The sequence below is a fragment of the Gadus morhua genome, chromosome 12 (assembly GCF_902167405.1).
Source record: "Gadus morhua chromosome 12, gadMor3.0, whole genome shotgun sequence".
NCBI classification, from domain to species: Eukaryota; Metazoa; Chordata; class Actinopteri; order Gadiformes; family Gadidae; genus Gadus; species Gadus morhua.
In genome coordinates, this window is record NC_044059.1 from 23,667,465 (window position 1) to 23,688,981 (window position 21,517).

At 42.0% G+C, this 21,517-nt stretch overlaps 3 protein-coding genes across 7 annotated transcripts; 2 read left to right on the forward strand and 1 right to left on the reverse strand.

Annotated features, from left to right (window-relative positions):
* Positions 1-7,538: 7,538 nt before the first annotated feature.
* Positions 7,539-12,653, forward strand: LOC115555057 (uncharacterized; the record flags this gene model as incomplete). Its single annotated transcript, XM_030371729.1, has 10 exons — positions 7,539-8,028; positions 10,457-10,530; positions 10,634-10,681; positions 11,075-11,104; positions 11,198-11,281; positions 11,465-11,562; positions 11,685-11,743; positions 11,826-12,008; positions 12,105-12,136; positions 12,272-12,653. Coding segments are annotated over 10 exons (1,176 nt in total), but the record flags the coding sequence as incomplete, so codon positions are not given.
* Positions 12,654-12,940: 287 nt separating this feature from the next.
* On the reverse strand, positions 12,941-16,666 carry si:dkeyp-82a1.6 (torsin-1A-interacting protein 2). The gene is made up of 8 exons (XM_030373534.1): positions 16,453-16,666; positions 16,130-16,243; positions 15,854-16,024; positions 15,656-15,769; positions 15,426-15,569; positions 15,008-15,133; positions 14,866-14,925; positions 12,941-14,761 (listed from the first exon to the last, which is right to left on the reverse strand). Exons 1-8 carry the CDS (start codon positions 16,523-16,525, stop codon positions 13,956-13,958), a joined length of 1,608 nt encoding a protein of 535 aa, XP_030229394.1. The 5' UTR covers positions 16,526-16,666; the 3' UTR covers positions 12,941-13,955.
* Positions 16,667-16,888: 222 nt separating this feature from the next.
* Positions 16,889-21,471, forward strand: LOC115556331 (torsin-1A-interacting protein 2). Of its 5 annotated transcripts, none has more exons than XM_030373535.1 (7): positions 16,889-16,999; positions 17,837-17,912; positions 18,303-18,458; positions 18,919-19,038; positions 19,131-19,307; positions 19,407-19,541; positions 20,277-21,471. In XM_030373535.1, the coding sequence occupies exons 2-7, from the start codon at positions 17,894-17,896 to the stop codon at positions 21,044-21,046; spliced, it is 1,377 nt and encodes a 458-aa protein (XP_030229395.1). In that variant the 5' UTR covers positions 16,889-16,999; positions 17,837-17,893; the 3' UTR covers positions 21,047-21,471. The 5 variants fall into 5 exon arrangements, with proteins under 5 accessions (XP_030229395.1, XP_030229397.1, XP_030229399.1 ...); XM_030373537.1 differs by having other exon boundaries at positions 18,964-19,038; XM_030373536.1 differs by lacking the exon at positions 16,889-16,999 and adding an exon at positions 17,010-17,124.
* The last annotated feature ends 46 nt before the right edge of the window (positions 21,472-21,517 follow it).

Genomic DNA, 21,517 nt, shown 5'->3' on the forward strand with positions numbered 1-21,517 from the left:
CGCTAGTTTACGGCGCGAAAAATGACTCTTGCGCCCTGTGCATATCTAAAAAGGGTTGGTCTGAAGTAGCCTAATTACCCGTAGGTGTGGTTTGGGCGGAACGTGCAACAAACCAATGAGAGTGCCAGCTCCCATCCCCTTTAAGAGCCATGAGCGCATTTGAATCTGACAAGTTGATATTTTGACAGCGCGTCTGCAGTCTCCGATGAGACAGATGCACATGAATTTCAAACTGCAAATGGCTCAGTTTATGGCCAAATAAATAATATGGCCTAATTCACTCATGGAGTAAGGTTTTCTTCCACAACTTCAGAAACACTGAGTCCTCAAATAAATTTCGGCAAAGAAAACGTAGCCTATATGCCTATAACATAATATGCGGTAACTGTGTGGTTGTATTTAACGATATACGCAATACATCATAAATATCGTTTCTTATCAGTATTGCATGCATTAACGTTATCGACTTGTGTTCCTAATATGCATGTGTCCAGTCCCCCCGTTAATATACATTGCCATACTGTATTATGCGTTACGTGTTTAGTTTGCGTGTGTTTAAAAAGATGGACGCACACGCGCGCGCGTGTGCGTCCATCTGTGTGTGTGTGTTACACATGCACACAGGCGCGCCGCATTCATTCATTCTTTTTAACACTCACTCGCGGTAAAACAATGTTTTCTCACGATCAAATACTCATCAATCCTAAAAGTAATGGGCATGTACACGATGTCTGTGTCAAGAAAATATGTGTTTGCGCGGTGTTTGCAGATGCATTGATTTAAAAGTACAACTTATTACCGCTGTGTCAGCTGTTCTTTCCCAAATAATTTACCAAGCATGTGCGGCTAGGTAGATGAGAGAAGCAAAGTGCATGCGCGAGGTGCACAAGCAACATTATGCATGCGCCTTAAAATAGCATCTGAACAACGCGCCACTGACTTTAAACCAGGTATTTTCTGGTTTGTGGCGCAAGTGGTTTATGAAACGTCAAAATAGCAACAGGGAACGTTTGCGCCAGAACACGCGTCCTCCTTTCGCCGAACCGCCCCTTGGGTCGCAAGATCATTCCCTAATTGACCGACGCATGGCGCAGGAGGGAAAAGCACGCTCTGCGCCAGTTGCAAACTAGCAACGACACATGCGCCAATGATTAAGTCAATTGCGCCGGATGCAAGATAGGGCCCATAATGTTGATTCAGAAGTACTACCAAAGTCTTTCTGATACAAACTTATATTTGTTTAACAAACTTGAAAGCACTCATTGTTCTCTATTCCCGCCGGTGGCGTTATGGCATGGGCCTGACGGACCCAGGCCCACCCACTGTTCAACAGGCCCACCCAAAACTTTTCTTAAAAAAAAAAAGAAAAAAAAAAGATATATATTATATATTTAATTTATTGCACGGCTCTTTTCAATGCTGTGGAACGAAAGCGTCAAGGGAAGTGTTTTTGCCTCTTAATCACGTCTTTGATATCACTCCGCATGTCAGGTATTCATCAACCCCACCGTATTCGGTTGCTAAGCAACGTAAACGTCTTATGCGGACTATTTCTCTGCAAATCAACGCTACGAATAGTAATTATAAAAAGACAGTTGTAAAGTTATTTTTTCGCATTGGCAATATAGCCTTTAACTTCACGTCTAATAGCCTCCAGTCCATCACCGCATCAGTGACAGACACGATTGATTTGATCTAGAACCTCAAACAAGAACTGACCGACATTCGCTCAGGTGACTGTGCGTTCTTAAACATGTTGGCAACAACAAATAAGATGATGGAGGATCATGATGTCAACAACTGGGATGTACCCAGTTTGCCCTCCGGCTCAAGAAATCTCCCAGGCCGATTTGAGGGAAGTATCTTCACATGCACGTTGGGGAAATCGACAAGAGTGAGGAGTGACAGTGACCTCCGCAACATTTCCAACGCGCTAATAGACTAATGAACTGAACACCCGATTCCACAGTGACACCTATGGGCTCATGGCATCTGCAGCAATCCTGATGTCCCCTATAGCCTCGATATAAATGACACCACTTTGGCTACTAAAGCGAACTCTCTCAATGGTACAGGAAAGCGCTTCCAGATAACCATATCAGAGTCGGAGCTCGCAGTGTTTGTGCAACTCATAGAGAGGTAGAAAAACAGAGGAGAACATCTCCAAAGTATTCTTGAAGTGATGGACATATGCAATGAGGACGTTTTCCCGAATATCCATGCTTTCAAGCTCTGATTACACTACCAATGACATCCTGTTCAGTTGAACGCGTCTTTTCCAGTGTCAACCGAATTAAAACAGCAAATAGGAGCACCATGCTTACAACTCGCCTTATGTCCCTCTGTCTGTTGACATTTGAGAGAGAGAGAGCCTACAGTAACTCTCGACCTCGATGAAATCATTGGCATTTTCAAGAGCAAACCCCGCCGATTACTCCTGTAAATGAATTAATACATTTCCTTCTCATGCTCTCTCTTCTTCCCATGCCTATCTATTACCACTTTTACAGTCTATCCATAGGCCTTAGGTCTATAAAGTGACGCGCGTGATGCGTAATTGAGATTCCAAAAGCGCTCTTCTTTGTTTAGATCCAAGGAGAGCGATCGCGGATGGGTCCGTCCTATGCAACGAAACTGCTTACAATGCAACAAAATATTAAAGAGCATCAAGCTATTAAAATCTCTACTATGCACAGATAATATAACAGTATATTAGTGAGTCATTTTTATTAGGTAAACAGGGATTTGATAACGTTTTTAATTTAAGGACCACCCACAATTGGTCTGGCCCACCCACAACTGGAATCCTGACGCCGTGCCTGCGGTACAGTACATATGGGTTGCCTCGTAACTCCTCCCTGCTCATGTATCCGCCATCCACAGTAGTGTCACTCATTTAACAAGGCACACTTTTTTTTCACAAATATGTATCATATATAGGCTACATGTTTCACATCATATTTCACAAATATGTATTGGGTAGACCCAGCCATCTCGCTGTCTACCTGTCCACCTGTTCTGCCTGTTTATCAGCTCACCTATTCCCCAGCCTGCCTGGTCCTGCCTGCCTGCCTGGCCTGTCTAGCCATCCTACTGGGTCCACTGCCAGTCACTGCCTGCCACTACTCTTTGCTTTCCCTATTCTCATACTACCCCCTCATTAAATATTTGTTTTATGGACATTGCTGTCCGTCTCTGTTTTGCATCAGGGCTCCCTATTCCGAAATTATAAATTGTATATAAATATCTACAGATAAATAGATAACATAATATATTTATATTTATAATTATAAAAAATCAGTCTGCCTAGGGCCATCAATGCATTTAATACGGCCCTGAAGATATGAGACTTATATCAAACAAATAGTACAGTTAGCGATTTATTGAGTATCATAGAAGCATTTCCTCAAGGTTTGCATTAGGATTTCAGTACCACAAAAGTCCAACAGAGGACAGTGGCATGTCACAATTGATTTGCATCATATCAGACAATCTTTGGAAACACCTACGCAATGCAACACCTGGGTGAGACAAGAGTACAAAGGTGGAAACAGAAACGAGTGGTTTTATTTCATTACAACTGCCATCTTATACCGGTAAGAGGAATCTTGTTGATCGTCGTTGGGTTGATTACTAGAAGCCGTCATAAAGGCTACCTTTAACAGTCAGCTCATTTACATTTTACTGCTTCAGGTAAGGCAGAATCCTTCTTTTTTTTTTTATTGTGTTCTGTTAAGTACTTTGTAAACTGCCTTGGAAAGGGGATATACAAATAAAGTTATAGTCTTTTATACTACTGCTACTGTTTGTCTTCTTTTTTTGTCTTAATTCGTGGTTAATATTAGTTAGGGCTGTACGGTATGGACTAACATGTAGTATATCACGGTATGATTTGAGGCATAGACGGTAACAATGAAATCACGGTATGTTAATTGTATGTTCTAATTTCGATATAAATGCTTCTGATGGGGTAAAATACTGGTAGGGCAGCAAAACTGCATGAAAAAAAAAAGCTAAATCTTTCCTGAAGTTACTTCCATCTCTGAACACTAATGTTTAATAGTAGGATATTTATTTCTCCAATTGCTTGCGGACCTTGTCATATCGTTTTGGCATCTCAATTTGGCAGTGTTTGCGGGCAGGTAATGCGTAGCCTACCTGGGATCGATTCTTTTGACCATCTCTTTATAGCCCTTTCTATCGACATTTTCAAAGGGAACCATGTCCTTACACAGGTAAACAGTGACGGCGTTTGTTATCTCGTTCCACCGCTGGCTTTTTTGGCCGTAAAGACTGGCTTTGGAAAATGCCTGGGGAAGCGATGTCTGAAGAAGAGATGCAGAGACAGCTTCACGCTACCAGCGTCTGTCTCGTACAGTGTGGTGAACGAGGTGCCTAAGTGCCCGCGCAATAGCATACCGCCTGCGGTATCGCTGTCAAATATGTCCCTGGGAAAAGTAACGTTGAGCCCAATTGAACAAGGAACTAGGCCTACGTTTCGTTACCATATTTTCAGTAGTTGCGCGTAACTGTACTTTTTACATGAAAAAGTAGTTACTTTACTGTTTTAACGTGTTACTTACTTTTTAAAACAACACACAAGACTGTGTACCAGTAACACCGGTCTCACGGGTAACTCAAAATCCATGCCGTAGCGCAAATTCACACAGGTGAACGGTCTATACCAGGGGTAATCAAGTAGAAATGATGAGGGGCCACAATTTTTTTTTTCAGTGACTCAAGGGGCCGGTCGGTATGCGTGTGACTGGAGGCCGATATATGCTCTGTTTTAGACGTAACGCGTAAGCACGTAAGATACATAACCCCCCCTTTATGGCGAGTGGATAGTGCCAGGATTCCCTGGAGAAGGATAACAACGTGTGAAATGAAATATCCCCCCTTACGTGCTTAAGTGCGTCGGCCAAAATTCCTGACTATGCGACTAAAAAAACACTACGGCCCTACGCAGCTCGCAAAGACTGTGATTGGCCAGCTAACCACATCCTTTCAGGAGTCTCACATTTCCGGTTTTACAGCATAATAGCACCATTTTTAAAAGGCTGTGACAGAAGCGAATGAAGAATTTTGAAGAAGGAGAAGAAGAAAACACAAGAACGAATTATGATAATTATAAATATAAACAAGCCAGCGATTTCCACTTCCACGCCCACAGATTCGTTCGTTGCTCCCCCTACTGTTCTGGCGGAGAATCCCCTTGCAACACGCGCAATCCTTAAGGAACCTTAAAGGAACCGTAAATCAAAACTTGTCTAAAACAAGTCCCTTGTGTAAATTACGTGCTTACGTCTCTGCGTCTAAAACGACCCTAAATCGGCCTTGACTGCTGCTGAGATGGACTGTCTGCCTCGAGTTTGGGAGGGCTGGAGCTGTCTGTGGGCTGGAGTGCTATCTGTTTATCGTTGCAACCCCCAGCCTCGTATTGAGATCGCGGCGAGCGGTTTCAAAATAAGAGCGCCCAGCACGATTTTTTTATTTTTTTATAATTAAAAAAACTTTTCAAAACAGCTCGAGGGCCATTAATAGACACCCCGCGGGCCACAAAAGGCCCGCGGGCCGCTACTTGAGTATGACTGGTCTATACCTTCTTTACCGTTCATACCTTACACACCCCTATTATTTTTTCCTTTACGAATGGCTGAGATACAACTGTTTAAATCATCATGATGCTAGTCGATTGTTTCTTTTGTTTCAGGTTTTCCTTTCTTGATGGGTACCCTCCAAGGGTTCGTTGGCCTTTTGTTTGGCCTTCAGATCGTCACACATGCAATGGGCTTTAGTAGTGGGGGATTTGTTGAGTCTTGCACTTCCCTGTTGCCTGACCATTCATTCGGTGGCGTAGGTTTTTCCCCACAGAGCGGCCCACTACCTTATAAGGTCAATGCCATTGCCGGTGAGGGGGAGTCAATTATCGGTAGGCCTATTTATTTTAATTGGGGTATATAGCCTAATATCATTTTCTTCTCAACGTATGTGATCTCTGATCTCTTCAATCTGTATTTGTTTAGTGAGACTAGGAGGCACGTCACCTGATGCTCCACGATTTACAGGGTTCATGGTGGATGTCCGGAAATCAGAAAATGTTCCTGCCATGGGAAGTTTTGTTGAGTTTGGTCCTGGAAGTACTGGCTTGAAGTGCAATGGCATTCAGGTAAGCTGCTACTACCAACTGACTATTAAATCATCTTTACTGAAAAAAATAATGTCTACATGTATCGGTCATATAATTACTGCAGTGACTTTATATAGACCTGGTTTGAACTTTTGTTTGACATAGTTTATCTTTGTTTAGGATTCTGCTGTTACTCAAAAATCAAACGTTCCAAAGACTTTTGTACAAGTTAAATGGCAAGCACAGGAAAATGGATCCTCTTCATTATTTTTGCGGTAAATGTCCATTCTGTTATTTCATACACCTTAATTAATTAAGACTACCCCAATAATGTATGAATGTTTAAGCTTCATTCAATCCGTTTTTTACCTCAGGCCTACCCATAGGAAAAATTTAGAAAAAGTACATCAGGAACATGCAATAAAACAATCCATAATTTCCACTTACAATTTTCCAATTAGTGAAATGGTTATATTCATGGTTATTATATGGCCTACATTAACTATGCATGTATTTATTGGTTTATCTGTGTGTGTGTGTGTGTGTGTGTGTGTGTGTGTGTGTGTGTGTGTGTGTGTGTGTGTGTGTGTGTGTGTGTGTGTGTGTGTGCGTGTGTGCGTGTGTGTGTGTGTGTGTGCGTGTGTGTGTGTGTTTCAGAGCCACATTTGTTGACGAGTTCACCATTTTTTGGAGCCCAGTGAATGTCAATGTCACTATCAAGACACCAGCAACAACAACGCCATCAACTACAACACTAACTTCCGAGCAAAGTACAGAACAACCAACTACAGAACAACCAACTACAGAACAACAAACTACAGAACTACCAAATACAGACCAACCAAGTACAGAACAACCAACTACAGGACAAACAATAACAGAACAAACAAGTACAGAACAACCAAGTACTACACTTGGTACACAATCAACTACCATACTTGCGACGCAACCAAGCACTATACAACTCACTACTACACTTGGTACAAATCCAAGTACTACACAAGGTACACAATCCGTTACTGCACATGCTAGTCAACCAGTACTATATGACAAATTACTACAGTTAATACACAACCAAGTACTAGACCTGGTTCACAATCAACTACCACTGCCGGTACTCAGCCAAGTGCTATACAACAAACTATTACACTGAATACCCAATCAACGACCATACTCAGTACACAACCAAGTACTGTACAAATAATTTCGACACATGGTACAAAACCAAGTACTACACAAAGTACACAACCAATTACTACGAATAGTACTCAACCAAGTACTACATTTAGTACAGCCGGTGATCAACCAAGTACACAACTAATTACCACACAAAATACTCAACCAAATACTTTACAAAAAAATAACTGCATATACAACACAACCGAGTACTACACCAAGTTCACGTTGAACTAACTCAGCCAGGGCTCAACCAATTACAATTACACAACTTATTCCTACACAAAGTACTAAACCAAAAACTTTACAACAAATAATTACAGATACAACACAACCAAGTACTGAACGGAGTCTAGATTCAACTAGCACAGCCGGTACTGATCAACCATGTACAAGTACACAACTAATTACTACATTTAGTAGTACTCAACCAAGTTCTACACAACTAATAACTACGCTTGGTATACAACCAAGTACAACACATAGTACAAAACCAATTAGTATAAATGTAACACAACCAAGTACTACACAAAGTACAGCACAAATTACAACACGTAATACACAACCAAGTGCCGTACAACAAATAACTACACATAGTACACAACCAACTTCTATACAGCAAATAACTACACATAATTCACAATCAACGACCATATTTATTACACAACCAAGTACTGTTCAACTAAGCACTACACATGTTAGAAAACCAAGTACTACACAAGGTACACAACCAATTACTACACATGGTACGCAACCAAGTACTACACTTAGTACACAACCAATTACTACACAGAGTACTCAACCAAGTTCAATACAACAAATGACTACACCTGGTACACAACCAAGTACTATTCAAGCAACAACTACCCATAGTACTCTACCAAGTACTTTACAACAAATAGCTACAGATACAACACAACCAAGTACTACACCTAGTTCACATTCAACTATCACAGCCGGTGCTCAACCAAGTACAAGTACACAACTAATTACTACACGTAGTACTCAACCAAGTTCTACACAACTAATTACTACACTTGGTACACATCCAAGTACAACACATAGTACACAACCTATTACTATGAATATAACTCAACCAAGTACTACACATAGTACACAACCAATTACTATGAATACAACCCAACCAAGTACTACACAAAGTACAGAACAAATGACAAAACGTAGTACACAACCAAATACCATGCAACAAAAAACTACACATAGTACACAACCAACGTCTATACAACAAATTACTACACATAATACACATTCAACGACCATACTCAGTACACAACCAAGTACTGTACAACTAATTACTACACATGGTACTCAACCAATTACTAAACAAAGCACACAACCAATTACTACACAGAGTACTCAACCAAGTTCAATACAACAAATGACTACACTTTGTACACAACCAAATACTATTCAACCAATAACTGCACATAGTACTCAACCAAGTACTTTGCAACAAATACAGATACAACGCAACCAAGTACTACACCTAGTTCACAATCAACTACCACAGCCGGTGCTCAACCAAGTACAAGTACACAACTAATTACTACACATATTACTCAACCAAGTTCTACACAGCTAATTACTACACAAAGTACAGAAGAAATTACAACACGTAGTACACAACCAAGTAACATACAACAAATAACCACACAGAGTACACAACCAAGTACTGTACAACTGATTAGTACACATGGTAGAAAACTAAGTACTACAAAGAGTACACAACCAATAACTACACATTGTACACACCAAAGTACTATACCTAGTTCACAATCAAATACCGCAGCTGGTGCTCAACCAAGTACAAGTACACAGCAAAGTATTCAACCAAGTAATATGATTAATGCACAACCAGCTAGTCCTATACTTTGGAGCATCCTTGATGGCTATGTTGTCATCAAATAGCACAAATTGGACTTGTTATTTTTTTCATAAGGTTTTATCATTTTTTGCTTTTAATAAAACTATTGTGAAATGCCAATTAGTTCTTCAACCATGTACTTTGGGCATAATCACCTCAGAATGTTGATTCAGAAGTAAAACGTGCTTTTAAGTAAAACTTTAAAGCACTCATTGTTCTCTATTCCCGTCGGTACAGTACATATGGGTTTCCTCGTAACTAGTGCTCCCTCCCGGCTCATGTATCCGCCATTTGAAAGTGTTGCGTATACACTGCGGTGGAGCTTTGATTAAGCACTGTTTGCCCGGTCAGAAATGAGCAGGGAGAGGTCAACATCAAGTGTGTCTCATGTAAAGAGGCATATGTAGTCCACCAGAACTCATATTCTTACAGAGCATTATTCTGACTAATAAATGATGGATCACTGATGCATTTCTAAAAGTGACACTAAAAAATATATACCTAGCTCATAAATCTAGCTACATAATAACAAACTATTAACTATCTACCAACTATTTAAACAGAATAAAATAATTTATTGCACGTCAATCATTGCATTTTAATGCCATGTATCAAAGGTTGTTACAGGGCAACAGCAGTGTCACTCAAGAGAGAAAGCACTCTTTTTCAAAACCTGTTTATATCCTAATAAAACCAAATCTGAAAGATGAAATAAAATATTGTGACACCAAACACCAAATATGCTTTTATAGCTTGTAGAACAATATAGCTTGTTCCCTTAACGTTTGATTGCGATAAAACCTTAAAATAATAAAATACTCGTCCAGCATTAGATCGAGTCTAACCATCAACTACACATTAAACAACAAGGAATTGTACATATTACTAAACTAAGTGCACGACCAGATAGCAGACCTAGAACACAATAAACTACCACTCATTACACAACCCAGGACCTAAATACTGTAGTACATGACTAAGTATACAAACATAACCAACGTTTATTTCACCAGCAACAACTATAGCTATATCCCACCTATGTATTCATATTCATACCACTAGTCTATAATGTCCGTAGTGTATTTACCGTATTCATATCCACCACATACCTTATTCTGCTTCTCTACATAACACCTTGCATGTATCACTTGTAGGCCTACTTTATTTTTACACTTCTGGTTAGAGGCTAAGCTACATTTCGTTGCGTCTATAATTTATATTGTACTTGTGCAATTATAAGGGTTGTATGATACTCTGATCCGCAGGTTCAACACCAGCTCCCGAGGGTCCCAGCAGCACTCCTGATCTCGGGCAGCCGTCAGACAACGGGCTGTCAAGGGTTTGTGTTTACATCATGCAACACCGAGCGCACGGTTGGTTCCTTCTTTCACTCTCGACATATCCCTCACTCTCTCTCTCTATGTCGGTTTACTCCACTTCAGCTTTATCAGGCCGTGGCGTCCCTGATCTGCAGCCTCACAATTAACGGGGTACGTTTTGTTTTGGGCGTTACTCCATTAAGGTTCCTTAGCATTTCTATCTTTCTAAAGATAGGGTATGTATTTATTTTAAAAGCACTTTTTCATATTTGTTAAATTCTCTTGATATTCCGACGGCAATCGGAAAATAAAATGGGGTAGGAATCTGTGGCTGTCACAGGCCTATAATAAGCCTGTCCAATTATTTAAATAAATGAAAGTGAGTTTTCTGAAAGGCTAGTCCTACATGGCTAAAGCTAGCAAGCTGTGATTTGGGGGAATGGCTTTGGATGGAGGCCTGTGGGATACAATATCCTTACTCTGGCTGTTTTCTTTAAAATAAGTTTAAACCTGTGTGATATATCTGACTTCATGTAAATGTTTCTTTCTCCTGCGCTCTCCCAGCATTGCTTCCTGCAGCCACCAACCATGAAGGTAAATCCCAACTAGAAGAACATGTCTGGTTGATTAATTCCTTCCAAGTCTAGGCTTGCACTGTGGCAAATATCCAATCTTCTTTGTCTTAAGTTAGTCAGAATTTTGCAGTGGACTCTCTCGCTGGCAGCCGAGACCATATCGTTGACTTTACTTTGTTTCTGGGACTCTGGCTATGTAAGTGCCGATACATATTTAAATATGTTATAAAAAATAAAAAGATCTCACTGAATTTTATTAGACTGATGGTGTACCAAGTTTGTCAGCTGTGTGTGTGTGTGTGTGTGTGTGTGTGTGTGTGTGTGTGTGTGTGTGTGTGTGTGTGTGTGTGTGTGTGTGTGTGTGTGTGTGTGTGTCTAGGTCCCTCCCATTGCACTTGTGTCTGTTGTGCTGTTTACTAGTCTTTTAGGTTATTGCTTGTTGATAGCTTCTCTGGCCATTGGACCCAGTCATGAATTGTAAGTCATTTCAGTGACAGTCATTCATTTACATTTAGCAGCAATAAGAACATTCAACAATAAACACCAGTAAAATCAACCCCCATTTCATTACGGTGACATTTCCTTTTTACTGTTACAAGGAAAAAAATCCATGATGGTGTTTCCAAACTGGTTACTATCCTTCACGAGGTGCTCCTCCGTAAGTTAAAAAACATCAGATATACCAGCTTACTCTAAATACTGTCTTTTAAATGTGGTTTTCATCACTTTCCCACATGCAGTTGCTGCAATTTTCCTGTGTCTTTGGAAGATCAAGGAGAGTGATGTTATGAAGATTTGCTGTGACAGCTTCTTGCTTCTGGGAGCAATGGCTGGTTATGCTGCATGGAGGTTCCTCTTCATCCTAATTTTCCTATTGATTATTTTTCTTTTCAGAACAACAATGGCACAAAGAAATCGAAGAGGTTTGTCTATCTAGTCCTATTTTTGTGCTTTTAATATAACACATTCCACGAGGGAGAATCAACTGAACTTGCTCTGTCACATTTTGTTTGTTGCAGGAAATGATTATACTGATAGCAGATGTAGGAAGGTAAAGGTATTTCGCTTCATAACTTATTGAGATTTGAGAAATGTAATACATTCATCAATTTCTGATGTTCATTGTATTATCTCTTGAATTGCTTGTATATGTAGACCTATTGATAATCTCTTTTTCAATTTTCAGAGCACAGTCATCATCTTAAACCTTGGAAATATAGCATTTGCTATTGCTTTGATTGTTCTGATGTTTCCTTGCTTCTAATATTTTCTACTGTTAAAATCCAGTTTCAGAATGAAACGGATCATTTATTTAAAATTATGTCAAATTACCTTCATTCAAGCATTTCCATTCATTATCATCAGGCAGTTATTTATTACATTTCTGATTTTGAGATGATATCTCTTAATATACGATTTGTTCATGCCATCACGGGTTAACTCGGGTTTTGTTAAAGGCCAAATGCCAGTGTAAGCATAAAAATGTTTTTGTTTTGGCAAGCTAGTGTTATATGCTATATGTGGCTATATGCCCCTGCATTTCAAATAAATATCTCCTGTCTCCTCCACTTTGAGCCAGCTTATTGTTAGACATCAGAGAAATGTGATACGGCGGTTATGCCAGACCACTACATCCATCTTTACCAACAGCTTTTTAAAGTATGTCGGAATTTATCATACACAAGAAATTAAAGATATTGCTTTAAATAAATAACAGATAAAAGATTGTAACAAGAATAAAACAAAATTAATTTTGTATTGTATCAATATAAAGTATAAATTAATTTGGTTGCAAATCGCCTAAACTAAAGACCACTCGACGATGTGTGTTTGCAAAAAGTACTTAGAAATCAAATATGTATCAAAATATCTTTATTGATTCAAAATAGGTATTCGTATGACAAGATAAATGTCTCACCGATCATTGAACTGAAATATGAAATATTAAGGTTGGGGGATGGGATCGTTTGCAGTTACTATTAATTGGTTAAATTATTTTGGTTGAATCTTTTCAGCCAAGGGATGAAGAACATGTTAGGATACCACCCCATCCCCCATGCACGCAAATGTAAGGCACCATTTGTGACCACCTGGCTATTAAATAGTTTTATATATTTAAATATATTTTTTGGGAGGCTCTTCATGTCCTGCCAGGTACTCAAAAGTAGACGGTTTTCATAAACAGAACAATGGAGAGGTTCACTTCAGTGTTTTCTTGAGGGATGTGAGGAATAACCATTGCATCCAATATATCTTTAAAAATCCAGCATCAGAAATTAATAATTAACAATTATTACACCATCGTAATTAAGATATTTTTGAATCCCTCAAGGTAAGCCAGTGGATGTCAAAGTATTGATACAAAAATAAAGCATGGAGAAATATAATACAATATCAAACGTATATGCAAAGACAACAGTTGAAATTACAAATTTGACTTTTGCACAGTCATATTTACATAATAACAACCTAGTTTTTCTAAAGGAGAAAGGAATCTTGGAGAATGTACTTACTGTATTACCACCCAGAGGCTTCTTTAGGTATGAAGTGCAGTCCCTAACCAAAGATGTTGATAAATAGAGACTAATTTAAACTTTTGCATTGCATGTTATTTCATGCATTTGCCCTGACTGGCCAAATGTATGCATAAGTAATTGATTGATTGTATCCACTAGTGACCACGTTAGTTGTACAACATGGATTTGAATTCTGCATGGCTGAATTGGACCATAGCTTTGCATCCATTGGCGCATTTTAAATACGCGCGTGGCAGATCTCTGCACCAGACAACGCCATGAATAGCATGCTTACTCTGTCTCATAGTTCTTTTAGGCTGTAGGCGGGGACTAAGCCTGTTCTGAAGGGGGCTTCTACTCCTCTTGAGAGAGCCCACACCCGTTCTGCTCCACCTGGCTCTCGGCCGCCACAGGCAGGACGAGGTGTGAGATTCGGCTCCAGAGGCCGCTCAGCTTGTCCGCATCCATGCGGTCAAACGCTTCAAGGCTTCCCGAACCCACAAACCTTTTTGCGATGTAATCCTGCACGATTTCCTCCACGTCCTTCAGACTCTGTTGGGTCTCCACGTGGTCCTGGGGCAGTAGCACAGTGAAGGCAAGAAACACCTGCTTGAAGGCCGCGTTCTCGTGGTCGCAGTAGCGGTAGAAGATGAGCGTGGAGCCCGGCGGCAGCTCCTCCAAGCGATGGATGACGGCGGCGGGCCGGTCGCCCCCTCCCCCGAACGCCCCCTGCAGCGCGCCGTCGATGTCCATCTTGACGCGGTCGCTGTCCCGTCCGGCCTCGGCGGCTCCGTCGAAGTGGAGCACGGAGGCGTCGTGGGCGGCGGAGAAGGCGGCCGCCAGCCCTCGGGCCAGGCAGCCCAGAGTCCGCTCGGCCCTGCGGCCCGCCACCAGGATCAGGCTGACGGGTTCTGTGGGCCGGGCGTTCCGGAGGTGCCGTTCCAGGTGGATCCTGCTCCTCTTCCACAGCTCAAGGCGCTGGCCGGGGAACTGGCTTTGGAGGTCGGACCACTTGGCCGAAAATTCGACAAGCTTTACTTTCTTGCCGCGGTTCTCTCCATCGCCTGTGGGGTCCTGGAGGGCACGGGCCTTGGACGCCAGAAGAACAGCAGCGCTCAGCAGCAAGAGGCACACCAGTCTGGTTAAATACCAACAGAAACCTGGTGGGACGGAAGACATTTTAGCACAGCAAAATCTACAAAAAGGTGGAAAAAGGTGAAAGTGGTACACTTTTCATTTAGAATATAAAAGGCTAATAACTCACCTCGAGGGGAAGATCCGTGGGTTTCCTCGACGGCAGGTTCCTTAGTAGATTTCTTTGTGCCTTAAAAACATATCAAACCTCAATCAATATACAGCATCACAGAAAACATGTCAGCCTGCTGCATTACTCAAATGAAAAGTACCTTGATTCTTCCGTTGAAACGGTTGTTTCTGCTGAGGAACGTTATTAGAATGCTGTTGTGGTGTGTGAGAACCCCCAGACCTGGTGTAGCGTACAGCAGGTACATAGAGGGTACGCCTGGGAACAACTAGAGACAGGGCACAGTTCATTGATACGAGGGGATGAACAGTCCCAGCTAACTGATATCAGTTAGGGATCTCGAAACATTTAATGTAACATTTAAAGCATTAAAGACAAAAAAGCCCCGTAAAAAACAACAATATTATTTCTGCACAAAAAGACCTACAAAAAATTACTTGATTTAAATAGCGACCGGAAATTATTTGTCTCAAGTATACTGCACACTCTAATAATTATACAGAATATTATTATTATGCATCATGTCTGACTAGTGACTACAATCCGAAAATGAAGATTACCAGAGGCCACGGCCTTGGCCATAGGCTTCTGATAATCTGCTGTACTTCTCGATTTGGTGCTCTTAATCTGGGGTACGTCCTCTTGTTGGCCATGTAGATGTGCAGACTTGGTAGAAGACAAACGTTCACTTCTTGATGATTCCACTACAAAGCAGGGCATTAAATATGTATTAAATGTTTTGGAAGTGACTTACATGAGTTATTGTTTTCATGTGTGGCTGCAATCCTACCTGCTTTGTTTCTCTGCACCTCTAGATCGTAGTTTTGACCCGAATGTAAATGCTCCGACAGCACAGAAGAAGTCATGCTGTTGACGTCAGACGGTCCAGTCGTTTGTGCAGAACCTTTTAAAAAAAGAATCGATTACAACATGAAGAGAAAACTTTAGCTTACATATAAATAAAATAACGATAATCTAATTAACTCACCGATAAGGCGTGAGTTTGGTTGTTGACTAGGACGAGGCGGATCTAGTGACAACCTCTTCTCTTGAGGTTTCCGTTTCTCCAGATGTGCCTCGGGTTCAACATCCATACAATCGTCCTCATCGCCATCCATCACTTCGTCTTCCTCCAGACGCCTTTTCTTATCGGGGGACCCTGATTTAACCATAACCAAGTTACGACATGACCTCTGATAGCCTAAAGCACGCCTCAAGTTATGAATAATAAGAGTGGTACTGGCAAATACAATCAGAACCCTACCTGTATCTCCAGATGCATTATTCGTTTCTTTTTCACAATTCTCAAATGCCTCATGGGCTGCATTTGCTATCCCCCTCTTCGTCCGCTTAATGGGTGCTCTGGCTTCAATGTTGGCTGATAGTGAAAGTAACAAAAGTGGAAGCAAAAACGAAAGTTGCGGACTATATCGACCAGCAGCGCATAAATACACGGATACTAAGGAAAGTTATACAAATGCAACGATATAACACATACAAGTTATAAGTAACGTTAAACTTAAGAGAGCTCAATTGATGGAGCCGCTAGTGAGAGTTAGCCCTGTGAGCTATATCATCTGTTCTCACCTTTAGCTGTAGACTGCCTCATTGATTGCCTCGTGACTCGAGTCATTGTATTTTGGGAATCATTAGACTCCATGTCATAACAATATAGTTTGTTGCTTGATAATGTATCGCAGTGCCTCGTCAGAGCATTGCATTAACACATGTATCCCCTGGCTACTCGGTTTAAGCGGCGCCTTTCACAACTGTCAACTGAGAAGGGCCGGATGTACTTGGATTTACGTCAACAGCTTTCAAAATAAACAGCCCCAGTAGTCATAGAGAAACATCACATTGAATGTATTCATCCAGATTTCATTATACAGCAAATAGGGATACATTATGTGTTTCAAATAAATCTTAAGACTCTTAATGTATGCAACGTTGTTATTCCAAATTCCTATTGTTATGATTTTTGCATTGGTGAATTAGGTAGTATTTCATAGGATCGCTTTCAGGACTGTTGCTTTAAAAGCAGAACATGTCCGGTCTGGAGGACACGTCGGTTGTCAGTGAGCCTGCGTGCACAACTACCTGGGTCCAAACTCCAATTGTTATGATCTCGCCTTTGGTAAGGGACATACAAACACTATATGCAAACAGGTTCAATGTATTCCTCAAGTGATTTAATAATTAACTATTTGTAATAGTGACTGATTAGCTGCTTTCTATGGTTCAAATTTGCCGCGACATTTGGTAAATAATATTAGCTTTAATGTTACTTAAGCTAGCGTCAGTTGTGTTTATGTTTCGTTTTCATAAGAATCAACTCTTTTGTAATATGTTCACTTTCTCATTTGAAATGTGATATTATTGATCTGTTGTTTGTCTTTTGACAAGGAACGAGGTACGATTTACGGACTGATTGTAGCTGACATGTTTCTGGAATTGTAAACCATTTCATGTCGAATATTTCCCTTTTAACGTTATAGTGTATGAGAAGGAACTTTAGTTATAGTACTATAGTTATTATGTTAGTCAGTGTAGGTGTAGCCCGTCCGGGCCGAGCGCTCGGCCTCCTGCATTGCGGCTTGCCGCGTTCTCTGTTACCACTCAATCAAACGACATCACACTCGAACCTGCCCTTCCTTTGGTTCTGGTCTTCGAGTGTGAAGGTGATGAACTATTATCAAGAAAAGTCGAAGGTCAGCCTTACATACGGAGCCGACTTCCATGTGGGATTCAATTTAAGATGTGATGCTTTAAGATTACACAAGCAGTCAAATAATCGTCTGTAACTGCATTGTGTTGCTCTATTTATGTGTCATACTCCCTCAGTTATCAAGGGATCATGAGCTATAGGGTCAGGGTTGAGTATAGCTTAAATTGCTATATTATGTGGAGAGGGGAAATAAACCTTTTAATACTGAATTTTAAACCCTAGAATTGTCTCCTTGTCTTTACACAGGATTCAATGATACCAAATTGATTGCCTTGAGGGTGTCGCAGTTCCCAGTCTACAGAAATGGATGGAAACAATGAAGGTATCAGTCTATGACTGGCCGGTACTGAATATCAGTCGTTCAAGATAGTCCATTATGTGTCGATTGTTGTATGACAACTGTAACTTATTAAAAGCTTTACTGTATAAAATGCCAAAGAAGCAGAACCCCACTCAAAAGTTCTAGAATCAGATGAAAACAAGGAAGAAGAAAACAATGCTCCAAATGTCTTTATTGTATTATCCCTCGGGTTGGACTTAATACATAATTTCAAGCTTCGGACATTCTCAGACTTATACCCGAATGAATATTCAGGCTCAGCAATAAATATCATAGCCTTGTTGCATCCCTAACTTGAGTTGTTGGTAAATTGTCTATAAATGTATGTATTGTGCATGAAGGCTGTGTATTACATGTTTAATTTTTGTGTAGCTGGAGCCAATGGTGAGGTGCAACATTGCCCAGCTCACCCAAACGATGCCCCGGTAGGCGGGACAGGAGCTGCCATGGCTACAGAGCAGGAAGGTGGAGGACAGCAGAACAAAGAACCAGTGGCAAAAAAGGCTACACGCACCACTGCCGAAAAGGGTACGGACCGGTTTGATATTGACACAATGACACTGATCTACCTTTCTAAAATGTACTGCTTTATTTGACTCTTACATTTGCAATGTTTTCTCTGCCGACTACAGCTTTGGTGTGTGTGTGGTGCATTTCATATACAACATCACTCATTATACCTCACTCATACGCGACGACGGTACTAAAAAACTAACAGAGTTGCCGCCGGTCGTCACCATGGGGATAACACCTCCTTCATAGAACTCTCAGCCAAAATTATACCTCCATAGTGTATTGAATTCGAGCTGAAACACCACTTGACACATCAAGCGGGGTTTGTTCATGATTTATTTTGCATGCATAAATGTAGTGGACATTGTTTGTATTGTGCCACCCACTTTTGGAATGCCGTTGGGCCAGAAACATTGCAGTGTGGAGTTTGACAGAAATTTAATGCGTTTGATCCCTTGTTGTCTGACTTCCTCAGTCACTGTTGGACATCCAGATTCAACAGAAGTGTCCAATAATGCAGGTCTTGCTGGTGAAACAGTCCTGCCGGAGAACTCGAACCCTGAGCAGGGCCAAGGGGACAACGGGGAATGTTCCGGTGATCCACTTTGACCTTACTTCTCAGTCGTTGGTACAATATCTATCGTTGGTATTGTTTTTATGATATGCATTATTCCACTTGTTTTATAGAAGGTGGAACCAATGGTGAGGCACCACCAGAGGGGGACCATTCACCCAGCCTGGCGGACCCAAACGTTGGCCATGGAGAAGCGACTGGAGGTGCACAGGCTGAAGAGCAGGAAGATGGAGTACAGCAGAACGGAGAGCCGGTGACAGAAAGGACAACAAACGCCACTGATGAAAAGGGTACAGACTGGTTTGATATTGACATGACACTGATCAATTTCTCTGAGTGTCATACTGTATTTGACTCTTGCATTTACATATTTCTCTGGCGAACTACAGAAGCAACGACCGACGCTTCCGATCCTGAAGGGGCCGACAGCGATGAGCCCAGACCCCGCCAGCGTCCTCTTGGGCCTGCGGCTGACGAGACGGATTCTGAACCTATAGTTGTGGATGTGGCTGGAGACCGTTCAGGTAGTCTGCTCCTCATTGGGTGAAATTTATTATTTTTATGTATTGTGGGATAATTAACAGTGGTGTGCATTTTCCCATGGTTCCCTTTAGGCCTGCACGATAAATCGTTATTAAATCGCGCTCTCGATTCGCCCCTGTGTGGATTTAAGTTTTAAATTACTTAGATTTCTTTATATAATTATTAGTGTGTGTGTGTGTGTGTGTGTGTGTGTGTGTGTGTGTGTGTGTGTGTGTGTGTGTGTGTGTGTGTGTGTGTGTGTGTGTGTGTGTGTGTGTGTGTGTGTGTGTGTGTGTGTGTGTGTGTGGGGGGGGGGGGGGGGGGGGGGGGGGGTTCCAGTAGTTATAAAAGGCAAGCAATTAAAGACAACGTGTGGCTATATGTACAAAATAAATAAATCCGTTCTTGATACTGCACTTGAATCAGTTATAAAGGGCCATATTAAACGCAACGTGATAGGGGTGCCAAAAAACTATGTTTGGCACTGCCATTTTTTTTTTTTGTCATGGTTCATGTGTGCAATAAAAAGTACATTTCGTGAGAAAAGAAATCGTGGCAGAGAATCGTGATATCAATTCTAAGCTAAAGAAATCGTGTCTCATATTTTCCCCCGAATCGTGCAGGCCTAGTTCCCTTCCAATGTTGAGAAGAAACATCGCACTTCGTCCAAATGGTCTGGGGAAGGTCCTTGAAACCAGCGTTATTTTCACCCCCACGTATTTCCCCTTCCTTCCCAGGAAATACAATGTGTTTGGTGCTGTTGGCGGCGGTATTGGTTGGACTTTTTGCAATTTGGTTGGTCGATGAAACTCACGAAGCCCAAACGGAGCAGAAGCCTTTCCCCCAGGTGGACCTCTTCATCAGAGAGATGAACGCACTGGAGACCCGCTTCCCCGGCCAGCGCCTTGAGCTGTGGAAGAGGAGCAGGATCCACCTGGAACGGCACCTCCGGAACGCCCGGCCCACAGAACCCGTCAGCCTGATCCTGGTGGCGGGCCGCAGGGCCGAGCGGACTCTGGGCTGCCTGGCCCGAGGGCTGGCGGCCGCCTTCTCCGCCGCCCACGACGCCTCCGTGCTCCACCTCGACGGAGCCGCCGCGGCCGGACGGGACAGCGACCGGGTCAAGATGGACATCGACGGCGCGCTGCAGGGGGCGTTCGGGGGAGGGGGCGACCGGCCCGCCGCCGTCATCCATCGCTTGGAGGAGCTGCCGCCGGGCTCCACGCTCATCTTCTACCGCTACTGCGACCACGAGAACGCGGCCTTCAAGAAGACCTTCCTGCTGTTCACCGTTCTGCTGGACGAGCCGGAGCTGGAGGCGGAGCTGCGGCTGAACGACGTGGAGGAGCTGGTGGACGAGCAGCTCCAAAGGAAGTTCATCTCGCCGGGGCTGTCGGTGGCCTTCGACAGCATGGACCGGGACAAGTACAGTGGGCTGTGGAGCCGCATCTCGCACCTCATACTGCCGGTGGCCGCGCATCCAGGGGTGGAGCGGGACGGTTGTTGAAGGAAGGGGCACCAACACGTACTTTTAAAACTGCAAACATAAAGATCACAGCAAACATAGAGATCACCTAGGGACATCTCTGTTTTTTTAAGGACGTTCAGGTGTTCATTTTAATGTCATATTTTATACATTTCAATTAATGCCAGAAAACGTTTATTGAAGGAACACTACAGTCAAATTTGTGCCTTAGCCACCTTTTACAGATTTTTTTTTTCTGTGTGTTGGCGACCCAGGGCAGCCAAGATATAAGCTGCTATAATCTTACCAATGCTCAAATGATGTCTTTTCCTCATCGTATTTTATGACTTTTGGTAAAGTCACTTTTAATCAGGTGTTATTTGTGATTTTATTCATTTTGACGACCTCCTCTGAGTCACCTACGCTGTTCTGTAAATAAATAAAACGAAGGCGTTTGTGAAGTTGCACTCTTCGCAGTTTGTCATGACCCCGCCCCGGCCGACGTCACGGATC

Excerpts from the sequence above, each read along its gene's own strand:
- si:dkeyp-82a1.6 (XM_030373534.1), bottom strand. The coding sequence starts at position 16,525 with ATGGAGTCTAATGATTCCCAAAATACAATGACTCGAGTCACGAGGCAA. Across the intron at positions 16,025-16,129 it reads TAATGCATCTGGAGATACAG|GGTCCCCCGATAAGAAAAGG; the intron begins GTAGGGTTCTGA and ends TGGTTAAATCAG. Across the intron at positions 15,570-15,655 it reads GGTGCAGAGAAACAAAGCAG|TGGAATCATCAAGAAGTGAA; the intron begins GTAGGATTGCAG and ends CCTGCTTTGTAG.
- LOC115556331 (XM_030373535.1), top strand. Across the intron at positions 19,039-19,130 it reads GGACAACGGGGAATGTTCCG|AAGGTGGAACCAATGGTGAG; the intron begins GTGATCCACTTT and ends CTTGTTTTATAG. Across the intron at positions 19,542-20,276 it reads TGTGGCTGGAGACCGTTCAG|GAAATACAATGTGTTTGGTG; the intron begins GTAGTCTGCTCC and ends CTTCCTTCCCAG.